The sequence below is a fragment of the Haliotis asinina genome, chromosome 16 (genome assembly GCF_037392515.1).
Source record: "Haliotis asinina isolate JCU_RB_2024 chromosome 16, JCU_Hal_asi_v2, whole genome shotgun sequence".
Classification (NCBI taxonomy): domain Eukaryota; kingdom Metazoa; phylum Mollusca; class Gastropoda; order Lepetellida; family Haliotidae; genus Haliotis; species Haliotis asinina.
The window spans coordinates 45,719,149-45,740,978 of record NC_090295.1 but is presented as its reverse complement, the minus strand read 5'-3'; the positions used below and the strand labels follow the sequence as shown (position 1 = coordinate 45,740,978).

At 43.3% G+C, this 21,830-nt stretch overlaps 1 protein-coding gene across 1 annotated transcript; it reads right to left on the bottom strand.

Moving 5' to 3' along the window:
- Positions 1 to 1,689: 1,689 nt before the first annotated feature.
- On the bottom strand, positions 1,690 to 20,702 carry LOC137267818 (uncharacterized). The gene is made up of 5 exons (XM_067802252.1): positions 18,547 to 20,702; positions 8,143 to 8,341; positions 7,158 to 7,280; positions 6,134 to 6,175; positions 1,690 to 5,979 (listed from the first exon to the last, which is right to left on the bottom strand). The coding sequence occupies exons 1-5, from the start codon at positions 20,677 to 20,679 to the stop codon at positions 2,714 to 2,716; spliced, it is 5,763 nt and encodes a 1,920-aa protein (XP_067658353.1). The 5' UTR covers positions 20,680 to 20,702; the 3' UTR covers positions 1,690 to 2,713.
- Between the last annotated feature and the right edge of the window lie 1,128 nt (positions 20,703 to 21,830).

Here is a 21,830-nt window from a genome sequence, read left to right as displayed (position 1 = left end):
GCCTAAGAGCGCTTGCGCTGCTCACCTACGACACTGAGACGGACATGGGACTGTATTTTTGGAAATGTCAAGTTATTCTGGACGTTAGCCTAATGGTTAAATCCTTTACCCTTCATGCTGAGGATCCGTGTTCGATATCATTCATTGAAACAATCTGCGATGCCGGTTTCTGGTGTCCGACGCACTGGGATTACTGGGACATTGCTACAAACAGGGATAATATATAGTCTCCCTGCTACAAACGACGGCACCCTACTTTCATCTGGTTTCGTTAAAACTAGGTTCATGGTCGGATGCAGACGTGTGCGGTTGTATGTGCTTGTGCACGTGTGTGTGCGTGTGTTTGCAGAGGAAGGGGATGAACATTACTGACTGCAAGATTCCAACGTTTGTCAAGAAAGTTTATGAAAAAGTGCTGATCTTGCAGAGGCGTGTTCAGAACCGCGAGCGAGCGGTGGGTCCTGGACGGATGCGCGCAATTGGTTATTACAAACCATTCGTGACCAACTTGTGTTATTCCAGGAAAAGCCGAATAGCTTTTCGTCTTTTCGTAGGAGGTTACGGAAAGGGGCGAGTGGTGACGAATGACATGTATACGACAAAATGTTATGGATGTCAACTTCTTCTTTATTCTTTACACAACGTTCCTTGGCTATTCCTTGCCGCTTCGTCAGGTGGATGCTAACTAATGATGGTGATTTGAATGGGGTTTTTTCCCATTACACATGGTCGCCATCTTTGTCCGCTTGGCGAGGCAGCTGTGAGGATGGTTCGCGGGCGCTCGTCGGGGCACAGGCGTTCAGGATCGAGCGCTCGCGGGCGTCCGCGATTCTTTACACGCCTCTGATTGGTATCATTTTCAGATTGCAAAAAAATCTTTTTGGGAGAATGTGCGCACATTGTCTCTGAGTGGCGTGAACTTTGTGTATACAATAGCGAAGTTGTCACCCATATTATTTTCTCTTACACTTGAAAACCAACTTTTACAAGCCTCTTAAGGACCTTCTTGTACTGTGCATCTATCGTTAGGCTTCCCACCAATCGAAGGGTAACGAATATCAAACCAATGTGAAACATTTTGCGAATACCATTTTGGGTACCACTCCTGCAAGTATGCAGATAGATATCATACGGACTGTGCAGCAGAGGTCACGAACCAGTCACGAATTCTGGGGTACCATCCGGGTACTCACGGGAGAAAACCAATAACAAAAGTTTCAACCAGTCTACGGAAACTGCTCCGCATCACTGCCCCTTTAAGCATGGTATCAGGCTAATGTAGCTTTGCAAACGGTAGTTTTTCGCAAATGGTTCATATGCTGTGAGGAGTTTGATATGACATGACATGACATCTGAAATATAATGCTAACCCTGTGAGGAGCTTGACGTATGACAACAGTGAGTTTAGTTTTACGCCGCACTCAGCAATATTCCAGCTATATGGCGGCGGTCTGTAAATAATCGAGTCTGGACTAGACAACCCAGTGATCAACAACATGAGCATCGTTCTGTGCAATTGGGAACCAATGACATGTGTCAACCAAGTCAGCAAGCCTGACCACCCGATCCCCTTAGTTGCTTTTTGTGGCAAGCATGGTTTGCTGAAAGCCTATTCTACCCCCGGACATTCATGGGTGAAATATATCCGATATTGTTCTAAAAAAATCCAGAACATATAACAGAGACATCTTTAGTGATAAATTTTATTGATTGATGAAACAGGTTTTCAAACATGTAAATAAAAGTCTCCAACATAACACATAAATTCGCCTGCAGGAAGCAAGGGACAGGTTACCTTGGGCAACTGGGTTTCTTCTTGGATAAATCACTGAACCAGATTCTGCACTGGAGAACATGACTGACTGAAAGAGTATCCAAGCTGAAGAACAGTACTGAGCAAGATTCCACACATTGATGACTGAGTCCAGAGTCCATGCTGAAAAACATTATGGAGGGAAAATCCATCCGAAGAAGATTACTGACCGTGAGATTCCATGCTGAAGAACATTAATGAGTGAGATTCCATGCTGAAGAAAATTATTGATGGTTGGATTCCATACTGAAGAACCTTACTGACATTTAGATTCCATGTTCAAGAACATTACTGATTGAATGAGACTCCATGCTGAAGAACATTACTGACAGTGAGATTCCATGCTGAAGAACATTACTGACAGTGAGATTCCATGCTGAAGAACATTACTGACAGTGAGATTCCATGCTGAAGAACATTACTGAAAGTGAGATTCCATGCTGAAGAACATTACTGACAGCGAGATTCCACGCTGAAGAACATTACTGACAGTGAGATTCCATGCTGAAGAACATTACTGAAAGTGAGATTCCATGCTGAAGAACATTACTGAGCATGAGATTCCATGCTGAAGAACATTACTGAGCATGATTCCACACTAAAGAATGAAAGGAAGAGAGAGAGTGAGTGCTGTTGGTTAAAACAACCAGGAGTGACTCCTCCTTTCAGACAAAGAAATTCTACATTTTAAAAGTATGTTCTCATTTAAACAAACAACTCCAGACAAAACAGCAGTTCCCACTTTATCACACCCATCATACAACCACCACACCCCAAAACCACTTACAACCAATCCCATCCCCACTGGCGCTGTTGGCACTGCAACCATTCACAGCCACACACACAAAAAATCCCCAGAATCTCATTTACCTGTCCCCAGGAAAACTGTGTTCACAGACTTCACAAGTTTCCCTTTTCTACAAGTAACTTGACAATATCCTCTTGGTGAGAGAGTATTGCATAATTTAATGCTGTGCGCCCTTCAATGTCAGAAATACATGGATCAGCCCCACCATCCAGAAGTAACGTCACGCTGTGTTCATCCTTCGACATCACTGCCAGGTGTAGTGGAGTGCAACCTGCTTCATCCTGCACACCTGGATCAGCTCCTTTCTCCAGCAGTAGCTGAATGGTCAGACCACCACTCCCTGCCCTTGCCGCATAATGTAATGGGGTGCTACCATCATTGTCCACAGCATTGTGATCTGCCCTGGCGTTCAGAAGACTCTGCACAATCTTCTCACAATGTCTCTCTCTAGCAGCATAGTGTAATGGGGTTCTTCCATGTTTATCCTTCAGAAGTGGATCAACACCTTTCTCAACCAGGAACATCACAATGGATTCGCAGCTGGATCTCTTCTGTTGCCGGCACGCTGCATGGAGCAAAGTTGCATTATCTGCATCTGTTGCATGAATATCCAAACCAGCTTCAACAAGCATTTCCACAGCTTCCTCATCACACTCTACAGCATAGAACAGGAGCGTTCTGCCTAACCTGTCTGTCCCATTAGTTGCCAGGTTGTGGGCAGCACTGTAGTACAGGAGCTTCTCAACTGTGTCTTTCATTGACCATGCAGAATATTGCATAACATTCCTGCCCCAGTCGTCCACTTCATCTACTTCAGCACCTTTAGCAATGAGGTATTTTGTTGTTTCTAAATCACAGTTTTCTGTTACATGATGCAGAACCGTCTTTCCCTCTTTGTATTTGAGATTCAGTTCCGCACCCGCATCACACAGGTACCTGATGGTCTGGGTGTCACCGATATAAGCTGCTTTCAGGATACAAGTGTTTCCTTCAATATCAGACTCATTGACATCACTTCCTGCTTCAAGAAGAGCCCTGACAGTTCCAATAGCTGATGAACAAAAGTTGTTCCTGTAATACTGATCGTCAAGATATAAATACGCAAATGGTGTGGACCCTTCATGGTCCACCTCATTTACAGAAGCTCCGTGGTCCAAGAGGATGTTGACAGCATCCAAATTCATATCCCTTGCAGCTGCATGTAACAGTGTTTCTCCAAATGAATTCCGTCTGCTCACATCAGCTCCTCGCGAGATGAGGTATGTCATACAGTGATAATTACAATACGCCAATGCTAATTCCAGTGGACTGTCATCCTCATCTACCAATCCATTCACGCATTCATATATCGATATCCCTTTCTGTGTGGAATATTCAATGAGTTCATGCATGCATTCTGCGCCCCCAAAAGCTGCCGCTTGTTGCACTGACGAGGTGTGTCTGTAAAGTAGATCAGGACATCTGAACCTCTTCAGAGGGTTGACATTAGGGTTCTGGAGGAAATATCTCAAGGCTGTTGCGTCTGGATGACTGGCTGACAGCCATGCAAGGTAGCTGATGTCCATGTCACCACCTGCTGTAAACAAGGCAACAATGATGTCAAAGTAGCACTTTCCCCACCCCGCTTCATTTAAAACATGCCTTCCTTTCAAGTTTTTGCGTCCACGCGCAAACAGTAACATCACCAGTTGGTTCTGGAATGTGTCCATATGAAGTCTGCATTCTTTCAGCTTTCGAACCAGCAGTTGTACCACATAGATATTTCCATTCATAACAGCAAGACTAAATAAGTCCTCCAGATCAATCACACTTTTGATGTGGCACTCAAGGTGCTGGTAAATATCATCTGTGATTTTTTTGTCACATTCTGAATGACACAGTGCCCTGAAACAGTCCACATCAGGAGTCACACCTATCTGAATCAACTCACTGACAATGTCATCATCCTGAACATAAATAGCACAGGCCAAATCAGGGGACGTAAAGTTACACCTGTCTCGCATTCTTGACAGCAACTGTCTGACAACATGTTTATGTTTGTTTAGTATGAAAGCAGTTGATAATTTAGAATATGTACATATAAGAATTTTTTTCCCCGGCAACATTGGATGTGGAACAGACACAGTTGCTGGTTTCAAGTCCTGGAGTAGCAGCTTTGTCAGCAGTTCATCTGTCCATGATCCTAAAAGAAGTTGCACAAAGTCATCATGGTGGAACGAAGGATGGTCGAGAATATGACAATCACCAGACACCAACAGGTTGGTTAGACGGACGGCCAGAGCGGGGAAGCAATGTTCAGGAAGACAAACAGTGTTCACAGTGTCACCAACAGTGTCAGTTCTAACCAACCCTATCAACATGTCAGGAGAGCACACATCAATACAAATGCCTGGATACCTCTTCATGAAGGTCATGAAGACAGCATCATGGACAGACTGATGGTGGAACGCGTAGCCAAGTCCAGTATGGCGTAGGTATGTTCCACACAAGGAGTCTGCCTTATCTTTAATATAAGAAAGAGACACATTGCCTGTCATGTTACAACACTCCTTCAAATTTGCAATAAGCATTCCAATCTGGCATTTGATAGGATGAATCTGACGCACGTCTAACTCCCCTTTACACATCAACACTATCAGTAGCACTAGGTAACCAATGCTGTCATTGATCTGAAGTTTGTTTACCTCAGCAACAATGAACTCCGTCGGTTGAAGGAAAAATGCAATTCCTTTCATCTGAGCTTCCTTGCAACTTGTGAAAAACACACAACACTGAACAAATCCAAGTGATATCTCCACGTCCTCTGTCCTAAGAAAATCATCTTCACTGATATCAAGACCACATATTTTTTTCAGCATGTTTCCTTTTTCATTGCTTGTTAAGGGGTACTTGTTGCCATCCATGTCAACACAGAGAGCTTTCTTCACAATGTCATATTTCTTCATCCTGTATTTACATAAGATGGCTATCTCGGATCTGGATGTAAGGATGCAGAAGATATCTCCCGATTCAACCTGAGGCCACATGATATCAAAATATCTTTCACACTCTCTGATTCGATCATTATTCAAGTTGTCTGAACCGTATATGTCGTCAATCAACACCACAAACTTTGTTTTATTGAATGTCTTCGGAATATAATCCCACTGTTCCCACTGTGAAATGTTTACTGGTTTTCTGCCTGTTTTCTTTGAAATGTGTGACAGCAGACGTAAGGCAAGGCGGGTTTTCCCCGAGCCAGACTTCCCTTTGATGAATATTGAACCGTACTGATGTAGCAGACGGAAAGCTGTTCGGGCAGACCCTGTTGAAACATAAGGCTTTGCTTCAGCTTCATGAATGAGTCCCCAGGTTGAACCTAAAATTCAGGAAACAAAATCTTGTTCATATAGGTACTCCATTACTGCACATCATCACAGACCAACATTATTCTGCAAACTCAAACTGCAAAGTATATCAGCAAACTAATCACGTTTAATCCCTTCATTAATATCAGGTAGGGATATACTTACTGACAAGGTTTTCAAATGGAGATGGACTGGACTGGGCAGTTCCTGAGGAAATGAAACACAGATGCTTCTGTTGAACACAATACTGTCTCCAGTTTCTGGCTCAAGCATTTAAAAAGGTTTCTTGTTTTATACCATTTAATTATGGAAGTGTGTAATTCAAGAAAACAGATTTAGTTTCAATTTGGGACAGGAAAATTTTCTCCAGTAAAGTACTCCACTGTCTACCCGAACACTTTTACTGTCAACCTGAACACTTCTACTATTGACCTGAACACTGTCACTGTTTACCTTAACACTTCTACTGTCTACCTGAACAATGTCACTATCTACCTGAATACTTCTTCTGTCTACCTGAACACTGTCACTGTCTACCTGAATACTTCTTCTGTCTACCTGAACACTTTCACTGTCTACCTGAACACTTCGACTGTCTACCTGAACACTGTCACTGTCTACCTGAACAATGTCACTGTCTACCTGAACACTGTCACTGTTTACCTGAACACTTCTACTGTCTACCTGAACAATGTCACTATCTACCTGAATACTTCTTCTGTCTACCTGAACACTGTCACTGTCTACCTGAATACTTCTTCTGTCTACCTGAACACTTTCACTGTCTACCTGAATACTTCTACTGTCTACCTGAACACTTCTACTGTCTACCTGAACACTGTCACTGTCTACCTGAACAATGTCACTGTCTACCTGAACAATGTCACTGTCTACCTGAACACTTCTACAGTCTACCTGAACAGTGTCACTGTCTTCTATTTCCTTGAACACATATTCTGGAAAGAAGATGAGAAACAAAGAAAAAATGGAGGGTAACCCTACCCTCAACCTCCAATGCCTTTTCACTCTCTCACTCACTCATGCACATTAAGTTGAGCTTATTAACTAAACACTGCTGTAGTAGGTATGGTAAATGTCACTGAACAACAAAGATAAACAAAATGAACTATTGTGTATTAATTCAATAACATGCAATGTCTGTCATGTTGAAGGTCACAGCAGGATTTACCTTGATGTTCGATAGTGTTGATGACTGAAGTCTTGCTTCTGATAGCAACATCCTTGGCCTTGATGCTGTTTATCACCACAATGTCGTCACACCCTGTGATATTGTTCACTGTGTGTGAACCATCTACAAGGAACAACAGGTATGGGTTAAAAGGGTGTCAGAAACCTATGTTGATCAGCTGTTGGTGTGGCTCGGCTCAAAATATTGCTCAGTGCGGCTTTAAAGAACAACTAACTAATGTAAGGACTACCCTACCACAGTACCACAGGAACAGAGGAACATAGTTTGATCAGATATGTTCTTTGAATGAGGTTCTTTCTATCATGGCAAGGAAAGCATCCAACTGTGGTGAAGGGACACTGAACTGATGTAATTCATATGTATTTTTTAATTTGGCCAGAGTTGGTATGACATATTGATTATGACTAGCATTTCATTGAGTGTGCTATGTTTAATAGTTTTCTAGTTAGATTGCAATTCATCAGTCTGCTTTTGAACCAAATGGACTACACACCTATTTGTTTACATTTATGACTGTATTATTTCATTCCCTTATTTTGAATGAAACAGCACACAAGCAGTGTTTACTAAAACAACTATCCTGGATTCATAAGGCTGAATAATAGAAATTAAATGTTTCTTGGGCACAATTATTTCAAAAGTGATGAGGGCAGTAGTACTTTTATTAAATTTCTTGATAGAAAATATACTGAAGAGGGAGGAACACATTTCTATTTTTTCCTCTCAGGAAAAACAGCTTTGAAAGTTTAGCATGTGTTAATGAGTTGTAGATTCAGTCACACTTGTTCTTATCGACACGCATTCTTATTGTGGACAAATGGCTCATTGGGACATGGCCAAGTTAAAATTACCTCTTTCTTAAATGACAATAAATAATTGTTACGCGCACAAATAAAAATGAGGCACACATGCACAAGAAACATTTCACTTTTTGTATTTAGCCTTATTAAACATGACTTCTTACCAAACGACATAAAGGTGTTGACCGAAACATCCATGCCCTCAGGTTGACTCCAACCACCATCAGCGGTGACACATGATGCATAGGTGTCTGGACACCAGGTGCTATAGCCAGGTGGTTGAGACCGACTACCCTTTACTTGCTCTACATCATGATGCGCCATTGGTTCTTCCTTCAGAGCCATCTCCTCTAATATGTTCGTCTAATATTTTCGTCAAAATGTTTTTGATCCATAATGGTGGAATTGGTCTCCAGTCATACGCATTTTGCATTATTTCTATCACAGTTATCTTTGCATGTCACAACTGCTGTTCATGACCTCTACTAATTTGTGACAGGTGCTTGCTATCCTGCTGGAGTGGTTCCAACACCATCAGCATGGTCCATCCTGTGACCATTTGATCACGCTGTGGGACGGTGCAGTGGTTGAAGCATTTGGTTCCCTTGATAATACAATGTGTCAACCCCATCTTGGTATCCAAACCTTCATATTCCTGGAATTACATGTTCATGATCAGTTAAAACATTTTGTGAAAACATGTTCATTGCCACCTTAAAGTAGTGAGACACCAGCACCCCACTCAGCCCAGTCCATATCCATCTGCCTCCACAAATAATCCGTGCACACATGTAACCACACATACATGTGAACATACAATAGTTTGTTTCATAAAATGGACTGTCTATCTGGAAACCTGTCTTGACAAGTAGTACATACTCATGACTTATTTACTTGGACAAAAAGTAAATCAATAAATTTCACTGGCAATGCTTCTGTCAGGGATGACAGTGTTCAATGTGTATCTATAAAGATGTGTAATATTTCTTCCAAGAAGCAGTCATACCTGTACAGGTAAATTTGTTCAGTTTGCTTTTTGAGCTGAAACTGAAAATGACACCAAATAAATAGGCTCCAGTTCAATAAGGCACATAAATGTGTTTAAAACCCCTGCAACATACTCATGGTAGGAAATGGTTCAGTGTTACTTAGAAGACAAGTTAAGATGCCAATAGATGAAAATGCAAGCAGCCTGAAAAGACACTACAGGGCCAAGGCAAGATCCATCCTCACAGAGGTCCCACAGTCACAGTCAAAATACCCTGGCTCACTGACAGCCATAACTGGGTCCAGTTAAGGCCTTTCCTCATGAGCCAAGGTTGCTTCCAACTGTCAAGATAAGGCCCAGTCTCACTGGGAGGTGTGATCGGGTCACATTGTCAAGATAAGATCTAGCTCGCTCATTGTGAGGTATGATGGGGTCCCACTGACAAGACAAGACCTAGCTGCCTCACCATGAGATACAATGGGGTCCCAGTCTAGAAAAGGCCCTGTCTCACTGTGAGGTGTGATGGGGTGTCACAGTCAAAATAAGACCCTGTCTCACTGTGAGGTATGATGGGGTGTCACAGTCAAAATAACACCCTGCCCCAACTTTGAGGTATGATAGGGTCCCACAGTCAAGATAAGACCCTGTCTCACTGTGAGGTATGATGGGGTCCCACAGTCAAGATAAGACCCTGTCTCACTGTGAGGTATGATGGGGTGTCACAGTCAAGATAAGGCCCTATCTCATGATGAGGTGTGATGGGGTGTCACAGCCAAGATAAGACCCTGTCTCACTGTGAGGTATGATGGGTGTCGCTGTCAACATAAGACCCTGTCTCACTGTGAGGTATGATGCGGTGTCACAGTCAAGATAAGACCCCGACTCACTGTTAGGAATGTTTGGAGCCCACAGTCAAAATAAGGCCCTGCCCCAACTGTCAGGTATGATGGGGTCTCAGTCAAGATAATACCCCGACTCACTATTAGGGATGTTTGGGCCACACAGTCAAAATAAGCCCCTGCCCCAACTGTGAGGTATGATAGGGTCCCACAGTCAAGATAAGGCCCTATCTCATGATGAGGTGTGATGGGGTGTCACAGCCAAGATGATGGAGTGTCAAAGTCAAGATAAGACCCTGCCTCACTGTGAGGTATGATGGGGTGTCACAGTCAAGATAAGACCTTGCCTCACTGTGAGGCATGATGGGGTGTCACAGTCAAGATAAGACCCTGTCTCACTGTGAGGTATGATGGGGTGTCACAGTCAAAATAAGACCCTGCCCCAACTTTGAGGTATGATGGGGTCCCACAGTCAAGATAAGACCCTGTCTCACTGTGAGGTATGATGGGGTCCCACAGTCAAGATAAGGCCCTGCCCCAACTTTGAGGTATGATAGGGTCCCACAGTCAAGATACGACCCTGTCTCACTGTGAGGTATGATGGGGTCCCACAGTCAAGATAAAACCCTGTCTCACTGTGAGGTATGATGGGGTCCCTGTCAAAACAAGCCCCTGCCCCAACTGTGAGGTATGATAGGGTCCCACAGTCAAGATAAGGCCCTATCTCATGATGAGGTGTGATGGGGTGTCACAGCCAAGATAAGACTCTGCCTCACTGTGAGGTATGATGGGGTGTCACTGTCAAGATAAGACCCTGTCTCACTGTGAGGTATGATGGGGTCCCACAGTCAAGATAAGACCCTGTCTCACTGTGAGGTATGATGGGGTGTCACAGTCAAGATAAGACCCTGTCCCAACTGTGAGGTATGATGGGGTGTCACTGTCAAGATAATACCCTGTCTCACTGTGAGGTATGATGGGCCCCAGTCAAAATAAGACCCTGCCTCACTGTGAGGTATGATGGGGTGTCACAGTCAAAATAAGACCCTGCCCCAACTTTGAGGTATGATAGGGTCCCACAGTCAAGATAAGACCCTGTCTCACTGTGAGGTATGATGGGGTCCCACAGTCAAGATAAGACCCTGTCTCACTGTGAGGTATGATGGGGTCCCTGTCAAAACAAGCCCCTGCCCCAACTGTGAGGTATGATAGGGTCCCACAGTCAAGATAAGGCCCTATCTCATGATGAGGTGTGATGGGGTGTCACAGCCAAGATGAGACTCTGCCTCACTGTGAGGCATGATAGGGTCCCACAGTCAAGATAAGACCCTGTCTCACTGTGAGGTATGATGGGGTCCCACAGTCAAGATAAGACCCTGTCTCACTGTGAGGTATGATAGGGTCCCTGTCAAAACAAGCCCCTGCCCCAACTGTGAGGTATGATAGGGTCCCACAGTCAAGATAAGGCCCTATCTCATGATGAGGTGTGATGGGGTGTCACAGCCAAGATAAGACTCTGCCTCACTGTGAGGTATGATGGGGTGTTGGGGTGTCACAGTCAAGATAAGACCCTGTCTCACTGTGAGGTATGATGGGGTGTCACAGTCAAAATAAGCCCCTGCCCCAACTTTGAGGTATGATAGGGTCCCACAGTCAAGATAAGACCCTGTCTCACTGTGAGGTATGATGGGGTCCCTGTCAAAACAAGCCCCTGCCCCAACTGTGAGGTATGATAGGGTCCCACAGTCAAGATAAGGCCCTATCTCATGATGAGGTGTGATGGGGTGTCACAGCCAAGATAAGACTCTGCCTTACTGTGAGGTATGATGGGGTCCCAGTCAAGATAAGGTCCTATTTCATGGTGATGGGTGTGATGGGGTCCCACAGTCAAGATGATGGAGTGTCAAAGTCAAGATAAGACCCTGCCTCACTGTGAGGTATGATGGGGTGTCACAGTCAAGATAAGACCCTGTCTCACTGTGAGGTATGATGGGGTGTCACAGTCAAAATAAGACCCTGTCTCACTGTGAGGTATGATGGGGTCCCAGTCAAAATAGGGCCCTGCCCCAACTGTGAGGTATGATAGGGTCCCACAGTCAGGATAAGGCCCTATCTCATGATGAGGTGTGATGGGGTGTCACAGCCAAGATAAGACTCTGCCTCACTGTGAGGTATGATGGGGTCCCAGTCAAGATAAGGTCTTATTTCATGGTGATGGGTGTGATGGGGTCCCACAGTCAAGATAACAACCTATCTCACTGAGAGGTATGATGGAGTGTCACAGTCAAGATAAGACCCTGCCTCACTGTGAGGTATGATGGGGTGTCACTGTCAAGATAAGACCCCGACTCACTATCAGAGATGTTTGGGCCCCACAGTCAAAATAAGGCCCTGCCGCAACTGTGAGGTGTGATGGTGTCCCACAATCAAGATAAGGCCCTATCTCATAATGAGGTCTCCCCGGGAGGTGTGACATAGACCAACAATGACAATGATGCCCGACAGGACAAAATTATACTTCATCTCTATCGTCATGACTCTGACGTTAGGAATGACATTCACAACACTCTGCTTTTTTGGTTATTGCGATGATCGTGGCAATGCGGAAGTAAATGTTGAGAGATCGATAGAGTTTGTGTGAAACTAGACGGTGTTTGATGTTTGAAAAGGCATTAATCGATACTGGGAAATATAAAGTTCCTACCTTCCAGGGATGACGTGTGTGAATTTGTATTACAACAAAAGGTCTGTTTCAAGAACTGGTTCGTTGTTCTGATAATATCTCGTTCAAGTGGAAAACCCAAGGAAACGGGGGCAGAGTTGTCTCCCTTGAAAGATGTAGCGGAACAAGTGTTTTATTGTCAAGCGGAACAAGTGTTTTATTTTAATTTAAACGTCAAATGTGTTTAAATCGTTGACTAATGGCTATTACATATGAAAAAAGTAATGAAACTGAAATATACACTCATAGTGCTCTATACACTTGTACATATAACCAGAGACCATATATGGTCTCTGATATAACACAACACATGCATTATATACAATGATGACAAATTCATTCACAAAAGAGTTGTATTTTATACTATCTGTATTACATGCATGAGGTATATAATTCATATGAATAACAAATGTAATTTCATACAGATGACGTAAATGCAGACGCGTGTGTGTTACAATGTACATATCAGTTGATGAATGAAAGAAAAGATGGGATCGAGGTGGTGTAGGCTAGTGGTTGAAGGGTTGGCTCGTCACGCCGAGGACCCGGGTTCCATTCCCAACATAGGTATATTGTGTGATATCTATTTCTGTGTCCTTCGCCATGCTATTGCTAAAAGCTGCGTAATGCCATACCCATCCTCTCACTCTGTCGAAAGACTGACCAGCACACAATCACAATTGTTTCTAACGCTGGTAAATGCCATGGTCAAGGACCTACAGATGTTTCGCTAGCAGCTGGTGCATGTTTGATTGTGGCTACACTGTAATTAAAATCAGCTGTGGTTATAGGCAATACCGGGTCTATTGTCATACCATTTATTTTATGTAGTAAACTTTGACGACATAGTCATGCCATCTTTCAAACATGAGTTAAATTGTTAATAATCAACGTGTAGAGGTGTCATCTTTTGCATCCTAGCCTGAATTAACCATGGGAACTAATTCTTATTTCGTTCTAATTATTATTAAGAAAACGTTAGGGATAACAGGAAACAATACCTGAGAGAATGAGTGAGTTTACTTTTACAGTACACTCAGCAGTTTTCCAGCTATATGGCGGCGGCCTGTAAATAACTGGGCCTGGACCAGACAATCCAGTGATCAGCAGCAAGAGCATCGATCTGGAAACCGATGACACGTGTAAACCTAGTCAGCGAGCTTAACAACCCAGTCCCGTTAGTCACCTCTTACGAGAATCATGGGTTACAGGAGATCGGTTCTAACCCGAATCTTCACTGGTCACATCTAGTTAAAGTATTTTTTATGAAATACACACCACTCCGTACATTTTAGTTCTCAATACTTAGACTCTACCCAGTTATGTTTACCCCGTATCGTTTTCTCCTCAAGGTGGGGTAGCCCAGTGGTTGATGCGTTCGCTCGTGTGAAGCCCATTTCTGATGTCCCCGATGTGACGTTGCTGGAATATTGCTAAAAGCCATTCTGACGTTCTCTTCGCAAGGTTCTACGTCTTTAATGCACAAACCAATATTTATGTACCGCCATCTATGTGTATATTCCAGGTCCATGTCTTGTATTATCCTCTTTACCTAGATAAGTAAACATTTCAGATTCTCGTACACTAAAATTACACGCATTATCTTAGTGACATTTGCGTGAGTTTACAAAACTACCTCAGGCAGTGTTGAATTTATAGGCAGGTCAGATACTCCATATTTTCCGACTATCCGCCGACCACATTATTATATGAGTAGATATGCCACCATGTGCGCTCGCAGAATAGGTTATAACACTTAGTCACTCTGAAGTTTGGTGTGTTATCTCTATGAATACGTATTTGATTTATGCAAAATGTTCCATTCCTCGTATTGTTAAATACAGAACAGATTAAACACGAATTACATCAATGCAATCATTCAAATATAAGAGACGTATACATGTATATCCATGAATTTAATCCGTTAACTTTAAAGTAAGATAACACATTCAATTCTGAATCAGTTGCAACCAACTTTCAAAGCATAAAAGATCGAATGTCTGTTAACATATATTGTTTATAAAAGGTTCAATACGTGAAGACGTCCACTCCCAGTTGGACGTCGTCTTCAATGTCTTTTTGTCCCAGTAATACCGCTCTGCATCGTCTCGGCATACATGGACTAAATAAGACTTTGACTTCGAGTATGTGTAATTCTGGCCTATTACCGTTTCAATGTATGCGACGGTTGATCTAACGTCTGTGGCGCCGGTTGACGTTCACGTCGGTCAAGGTCATCTCACAAAGTTTAGGGCTGGTTTCTGGTAAAGTTATTGCTTCAACTTCTAAAACACGGAACCGCCCTAGCAATCTCTTCTGAACTTCAGATGTCGTAGACACACAGTGGGGCCAAGGGCGCGGTCGCACCAGTTCCAATAAGGATTCCAGACGGCACTGACAGAGTCTGGACAACTAATGTTAGCGGGATTATCAGGCAGAGAGCTGACGTGTGGAATCTGTCGTATGGGAGAACGTATACCTGATACAGCCGTCGTGATTGGTTATCAGTGGATGTCAGTCTGCCTTAATGGTGTGATTGGCACTCGTTACAGTCATCATCACCAACACTGAAAAGACTGTGAGTGCCTTCTTGTGATGTTGATAGAGGAACATGACGTCTATCTGTCTGTCTGCATGCACGTATGCATGTGTATATGTATGTGTTTGACAAATGTCATTTCTATTTTGTCACCTCTTGTCAAGCATCAGTAGTCATATGACCTTGAACGTGTTGCTGGCTTCTCGTGCAATGAGGTCAAGTTTATTTGAATTGAATTAACATGATGCATTTGTGACCAAAAACACACCCCTTCCCGTCATCTCAGATTTGAGAAAGGAAATAAAAATGGAAAACAAGAAGCATATAAATTTATTACAAGCCTATCACTGCTGCTCATATATCTCCGTGTCTTTTCGGCACTTTCCGGTTGATAATTAAGTCTCAGCCGTATAGCAGTCGGACTTCCGATATATCTTGTATCACTACGGCCCGGTTGATATAGTCGGGGGCGAATGATGGACCAAAATACGGGTCAACTGGAACTTTACAAACTACGTGGTTACAAAAACCCACATGAAACCTTTAATTATCCCAAGACGACTCACAAGTTCTTTCCACCAAGGTATGCACCGAAAAATGTTACAAGTTTTGGGTCGAACATTTTCGCGACGCGAAATAGAACATTTCCCTCTGCAAGTGATGCCGTCATATTTGACACACTTTTTTTCCTTTAGCACAAGGAACATCCTCATTATCAAATGATATTACGAGCAGGAGCCATTGTGTGTTGTGTGCAGGAGACTGGGAAATATCACGTACAACAGGAAACCATTCCCGATGTTTTGCCATGGTGCAAAAGGGGGCTTTGTGGACATCCTTCCACATATATGTAATATTACGATATGTAAGACTATGGACTTGAAATTGTTAGTGTGAGTTCTTAAATTCTCTCACTGTTGGGGATAAAGGATGGAAAGGTTTTAACTCGATCCAGCGGTTTCAAAATGTCCTTTAGTCTTTTTAGTTCAAAGCTTCCTCATGACACTTCTTCTAAATGCAATCCACACCATGAGATAAGTAACAGTAACTAACAGTCCTGGCTGAACAGTGGCTGGGCAATGGTTGGACAGTGGCTGGACAGTGGTTGGGAAGTGGCTGGGCAGTGTCTGGACAGTGGTTGGGCAGTGGCTGGGCAGTGTCTAGACAGTGGCTGGACAGGTTCAAAACATGTCTTACTCCTTCAGTATCTAAAAGGTCTCTACATCTTTCTCGCACTCTTCATTTCAAATGCATAAAAGGCGACTATGCTTGTCGTAAGAGGCGACCAAAGGGATCGGGTGGTCAGACTCGCTGACTTGGTTGACACATGTCATCGGTTCCCAGTTGCGCAGATCGATGCTCATGTTGTTGATCACACTGCCGCCATATAGCTGGAATATTGCTGAGTGTGGCGTAAAACTAAACTCACTCACTCACTCATTTCAAATGTGTAGCTTAAATTCTCTGTCGGACACAAATCGTTGCTTATCAGGTCAGAACCCATAAGACCCCACAAAAGGCAATTAGTCTATAAGTCTTAGCTCCTGTGGCATATCACAGCTGTCATCGGTCCTGGGAAACTAGCCTCGGACATCCGCGGGCAGCTGGAGCTGGCAGATTCGTATGTCTCAATTAATTTATAAACATACTAACCACATGTAGACTCTCCCTCACACACAGTCAAACACACACGCACGCAAGCACAGAAACCATAACAAAGGTACAAATATAATATTTTGTATGTACAACAAATGCCTAAAATGCGGCTCCAACAATTAGTTTGACAGCTGATAGATTCACAAGTATAGGATTTGGTCTATTATGTATACATATGGAAATAAGTATCGCAACACTTATGACATTCATATCATTAGCGTTCCTTTGTAATAATTATGCTGATGGTTCGGGCCCACCATTGATTTTAGAGATACACGTGCTACGATCAAACATGCACAAAAATCGTGAAGTCCAAAGTTTTGTTGGGAAATGCACCAATCACCCATGTACCCCCCACCCCTCCTCTGAATCCGCCCCTGGTGGCGTCTACGTCGTCGATTGTCCAGCTGCAAGGTTCGAAATCACATTACATCGGTCATAGACTCAGACGAACTACCAGACGTACCGGACGTCCGTTTTTATTCCCAGAACGACTAGCATTTTGTCAAGTTCGGCATCACTGGAAGGGTCCAATTGTCTGACGAGGGTCGATTTCTGTTCACGACCAATGGCCGGGCTCATGGTTGGTAACGAAAACACTGATTATATGAACAACAGAATATCTTAACAAGGGTTAATTGATGGTGCTTGGTGCTTCACAATGACTGTAAACTTGATCTTGTGACAGATCAGACAAAATCTGAGTGAACAACCACACTTCACTGACATCTCGACAGTGTTGTCGTAGCGACATTTTCAGTGTTCTGTCTCCGGGTGTCTGTCGCCCCACTTGTGGTGACACAACTGGTGATCATATAGGAAACTGGGTTTTTTTCACCATCAAACGTTTAAGGTGTTTCGTTCTGATTTCTGCGACTGAATATGAAACACAGATATCCATGTATTATGACCATTTAAACAACTTTATATGAAGCACAAATGCGTTTTACCTCTGCCTTGTACCATATCTATGTAGGTGAACAAGCTATTTTGGTGCCACTGAGAGGAATCATACGCTGTTTCCCATCGCCCTGTCACATATTTCCCTTAACAACACAGGTTCGAGACATCAAGCATGCCCACCGATTAATTCATCTCGCTGACATCAGACATTTTAAATATCCATTGAAAGGTACAGTGATACATTTCTTTCCATACTGACACCTCTGTCAAACTGTGATCAGATTGCAGGGCGTCGATTACAACATGAACAGGCACTTAGGAAGCAATGTCAGATAGCTCTCACATCAGATGTACTCGAATCAAGAATCACCCTTGATATACAAGCACGGGTAAGTCAGTTGTTCATTCAAAAAGAACATAAGAATATATCGTAATGTAAAAGTGATCAGCACTGAACATTTTCACTTGTTGATGCATCACATGGTAAAGTCCTCAACATGGCCAATATACCAATCTATTTAAAAACTTTACGAATGGCTTTCAAATGTTAACAGTGGTCAGTGGTCTGGTTGGATGTTGTTTAACGCCAGCAGTATTCCCGTTATATGATCTGTATAATGATCCAGTCAAGACCAGGCAATCCCGTGATCAACAACATGAGCATCCAATTACACAACTGGAATACAATAAGATATGTCTATCAAGTCTGACTACCCGATCCCTTTAGTTGCCTCTTACGGCAAGCATGAGTTGGTGAAGATCAGTTCTAACCCGGATCTTCACGAATTAACACCCTGATGAAGAATCTGTATTTCGAGTTCATGCTACCGTTTGAGCGTCATGATGTAACTTTACATTTGCTTTTCACTGCCTTACTCGTGCCTAAAAGACACACCTTTTTCTTGTTCAAGTTTGAGAATTAAAATCCTGAAGTAAGTTGACAGTAGCAGAACAATCACTTCCTTTGAATGCAAAGTGTAGAGGAGTTGAACCCTCCTTGTCTTGTATTCTCGGATCAGCACCATTCTGTAGGAGGATTTTCACTGTCTTGTCACCCCCTCTGTGCCCTGCTGCATAATGTAAGGGAGTCAAGCCATCATTGTTTTGAACATTGACATCAGCACCCCTTTCAATGAGTACCTCAACATACGGTTCATAGCCAACCTGTTCAGCTGCATAGTGTAACGGCGTACAACCATCTGCATCACGTACTAGAGGATCAGCGCCTTTATCTAGGAGCAGCTCCATTGGCCCTGTACCACAATGTTGTTTTGCAGCGTAATGTAAGGGAGTACGTCCATACATGTCACGTGTAGACAGACCAGCATCCCCCTGCAGCAGGACCTCCATGCTTTCTTCACATCCCTTCTGTGTTGCATAATGCAAAGGAATATAACCTTCTTTGTCCTGAGTGCAAGGATCCGCCCCTTCGTCCAGAAACAACTCAACAGTTTCCTCACAGTCGCTTTCGTCAGCCGCACAGTGCAATGGGGTGCATCCTTGATTGTTCCGCGCAGTTAAATCAGCTCCTTTTTCAAGGAGCAGCCTGGTGGTGTCAAGTCCATCACTCTCTCTTGCTGCGGCATGCAAGGGTGTACAACCATCTTTATCTCGGGCTTGTACATCAGCCCCCTTTTCCAGAAGGATTTCAACGTTTTCTTCAACACCATCGTCCAATACTGCATAGTGTAAAGGAGTGCAGTTGTTGCAGTCTCTTGCGTTTGGATCAGCACCTTTCTCGATAAGTAAATACATATCTTGTCCCCTACCAATTTGTTTGGCTAAATAATGCAATGGAAAACACCCATCTTTATCTCGGAGGAATTGATCAGTACCTTTTTCTAACAGAAAATTCACAATGTGTGAATCGATTACTTTATATGAAAATACTTCTGAGTGAGTTTGAGTCTTTCCGCATGCAATATGTAGGAGTGTTGTTCCCTCGTTGTCTTGGGTATTAGTGTCCAATCCCATGTCTACAAACAGTTCGACGATCTCCTCATCTCCAGACTCTACAGCATAGAACAAGACAGTCCTACCTAGACGATCCTCTCCATGTACAGACATGTTATGGGTGTCCTTAAAGTACATGATTTTCTCCAGAGTGTCCACTCTTGAACTTGCAGCAAAATGAATCACATTTCTTCCACCACTGTCTATTGCTTCGACGTTGGCACCTGTGGAAACAAGATTTTTGATTGTGTCCAGATCACATTTGTCTATGGCTTTGTGCAGTGGCGCTTTTCCTTCTGTGTCAGTCTGGTTTACATTTGCACTTTTCTCACACAAATATCTCACAGTGTCCATATCTCCATATCTCGCAGCCTTATGGAGACAGGTCTCACCATTTCCGTCCCTTTCGTTGACATCACTCCCTGCTTTGGTGAGGATTTGAACTGATTTCAAATAGGATTTTTGTATGTCTTCTTCAAAGAAGAGATCTCCAAGTGCTTCACTGTAAAGATAGGTAAAAGCCGTGAAGCCCCATTTGTCCTTATCAGACACACATGCTCCTTCTCCTAGCAGTGTTTCCAAGGTTTCAAGATGCATTGCACCAGCAGCTCGATGGAGCAACGTCCTGCCCATATCATCCCTTCGTCTTACATCAGCTTCTGACTTTATAAGGTGTTTTAGGCATTTAAAATTCTCATGCTTGAAAGCTTCGTCAAATGCATTTTCTCCATCCAAATAATCTGCATGAGAGTGTGATCGATTCAGAAACTCTGTCGGGGATATGCCCTTCTCCTTTAAATACTTCAGGAGTTCCTGCACAGTGACTTCGCCACCATATGCCGCTGCTTCCTGTAAGGCTGAAGTTTTCGTCTCGTATTTGGAACCCCTGTAAGTCTTCAAAGGATTGACATCCGGCTGTGCTAGGAAGAATCTAAGAATTGCAGCATCAGGGTGCCCTGCTGACAACCACACCAGGTAACTTGTGTCGCTTTGACATCCTGTTGAAAACAAGGCTTGTACTACACCGAGATAACGAGATGCGTCACTGCCATGTCTCAAAGCAAGACTTCTTTCGGCTGGAGGTGTTCTGCCTAGATCCATCAGAAGTGTTTCCAAACACTTTTTGAACATCTTGGTGTTGTTGGTTTCTTGCAGCTTGCCGACAAGCATTTCGACCGCAGGAGAATGACCACACATCACGGCCATACCGAACAGATCCTCAGGATTACTTATGCTTTCCTGTATGTTCCACATATAAGAACGGATTGCGTCAGTTATGTTTTCTTCCATACATTCAGACTGACAGTACGCTCTTACACAACTCTCATCAACAACCGCTCCCATCCTAAGCAGATCCATAGCGGCACTTGTGTCCGCCGTGTATATAGCGCATGCCAAGCAGTTAGGAAGGTCGAGTGAAACATTTGTGGCTCGTGTCTTGACATAATTGAAGACATGATCAATCTTTTTAAGAACGACAGCAGACAAGACTGAACAGTATGAAAACAACAATACTGTACCCTCTGTCACAAAGGGGTGTGGAGAGGTTACAGCTGTGGGGTTGTGTTCCTGTTGAAGAAGACTTGTCATTTTATCACCATTCCATGTTTCAAACAGATAGTGCACGAATTCCTCGTGGTGGAAAGCGGGGTGGCTAAGAATATCAACATAGTCTTCAGACATAAGAAGCTCTGTAATTCGATCAGCAAACGCGGGAAAATATTGGTCTGAAAGACACAGCATGCTTTCAGATGTGTCTGTATCTGTTAACCTTGTTCTGACCAACTCTACCAACATGTTAGTTGGACAAATGTCAATGCACATATCAGGAAACCGTTTGGAAATGCTGATGAAAACGGCGTCATAGACTGACTGATGCTGAAACTGGTAACCATTGTCCGAGCAATGAAGGTACATGCCACACAGAGACTCAGCCTTATTAGCTATGTCACAGAGTGTAAGACTGCATGGCACATTGTTACAACATTCACGAAGGTTGGCTACCAGTGTTTTTATTTGACATTTTAGAGGGTCAAGCTGTTCATTGCCTAAGTTCCCTCCAGTCATTAACACCAGCAAGAGGACCAGATAGCCAGCACCGTCACATTCCTGTAGGGTATTCACATCCTCCAGAATAAATTCATGGGGTTTTTGAAAAAAAGCAACCCCTTTGTCCTGTGCACTCTTACTATTAGCAAAATAGTTACAGCACTGGGGAAATCCAAGAGATATGTCTATATCAACAATTTCTT

Bases quoted from the DNA above. Each gene is read 5' to 3' on its own strand.
- LOC137267818 (XM_067802252.1), bottom strand. From the start codon at position 20,679: ATGGATCTAGGCAGAACACCTCCAGCCGAAAGAAGTCTTGCTTTGAGA. The intron at 7,281-8,142 runs GTAAGAAGTCAT...TGTTCCTTGTAG, and splicing joins CAACACCTTTATGTCGTTTG to ATGGTTCACACACAGTGAAC. The intron at 5,980-6,133 runs GTAAGTATATCC...CCTGAATTTTAG, and splicing joins TCCATTTGAAAACCTTGTCA to GTTCAACCTGGGGACTCATT.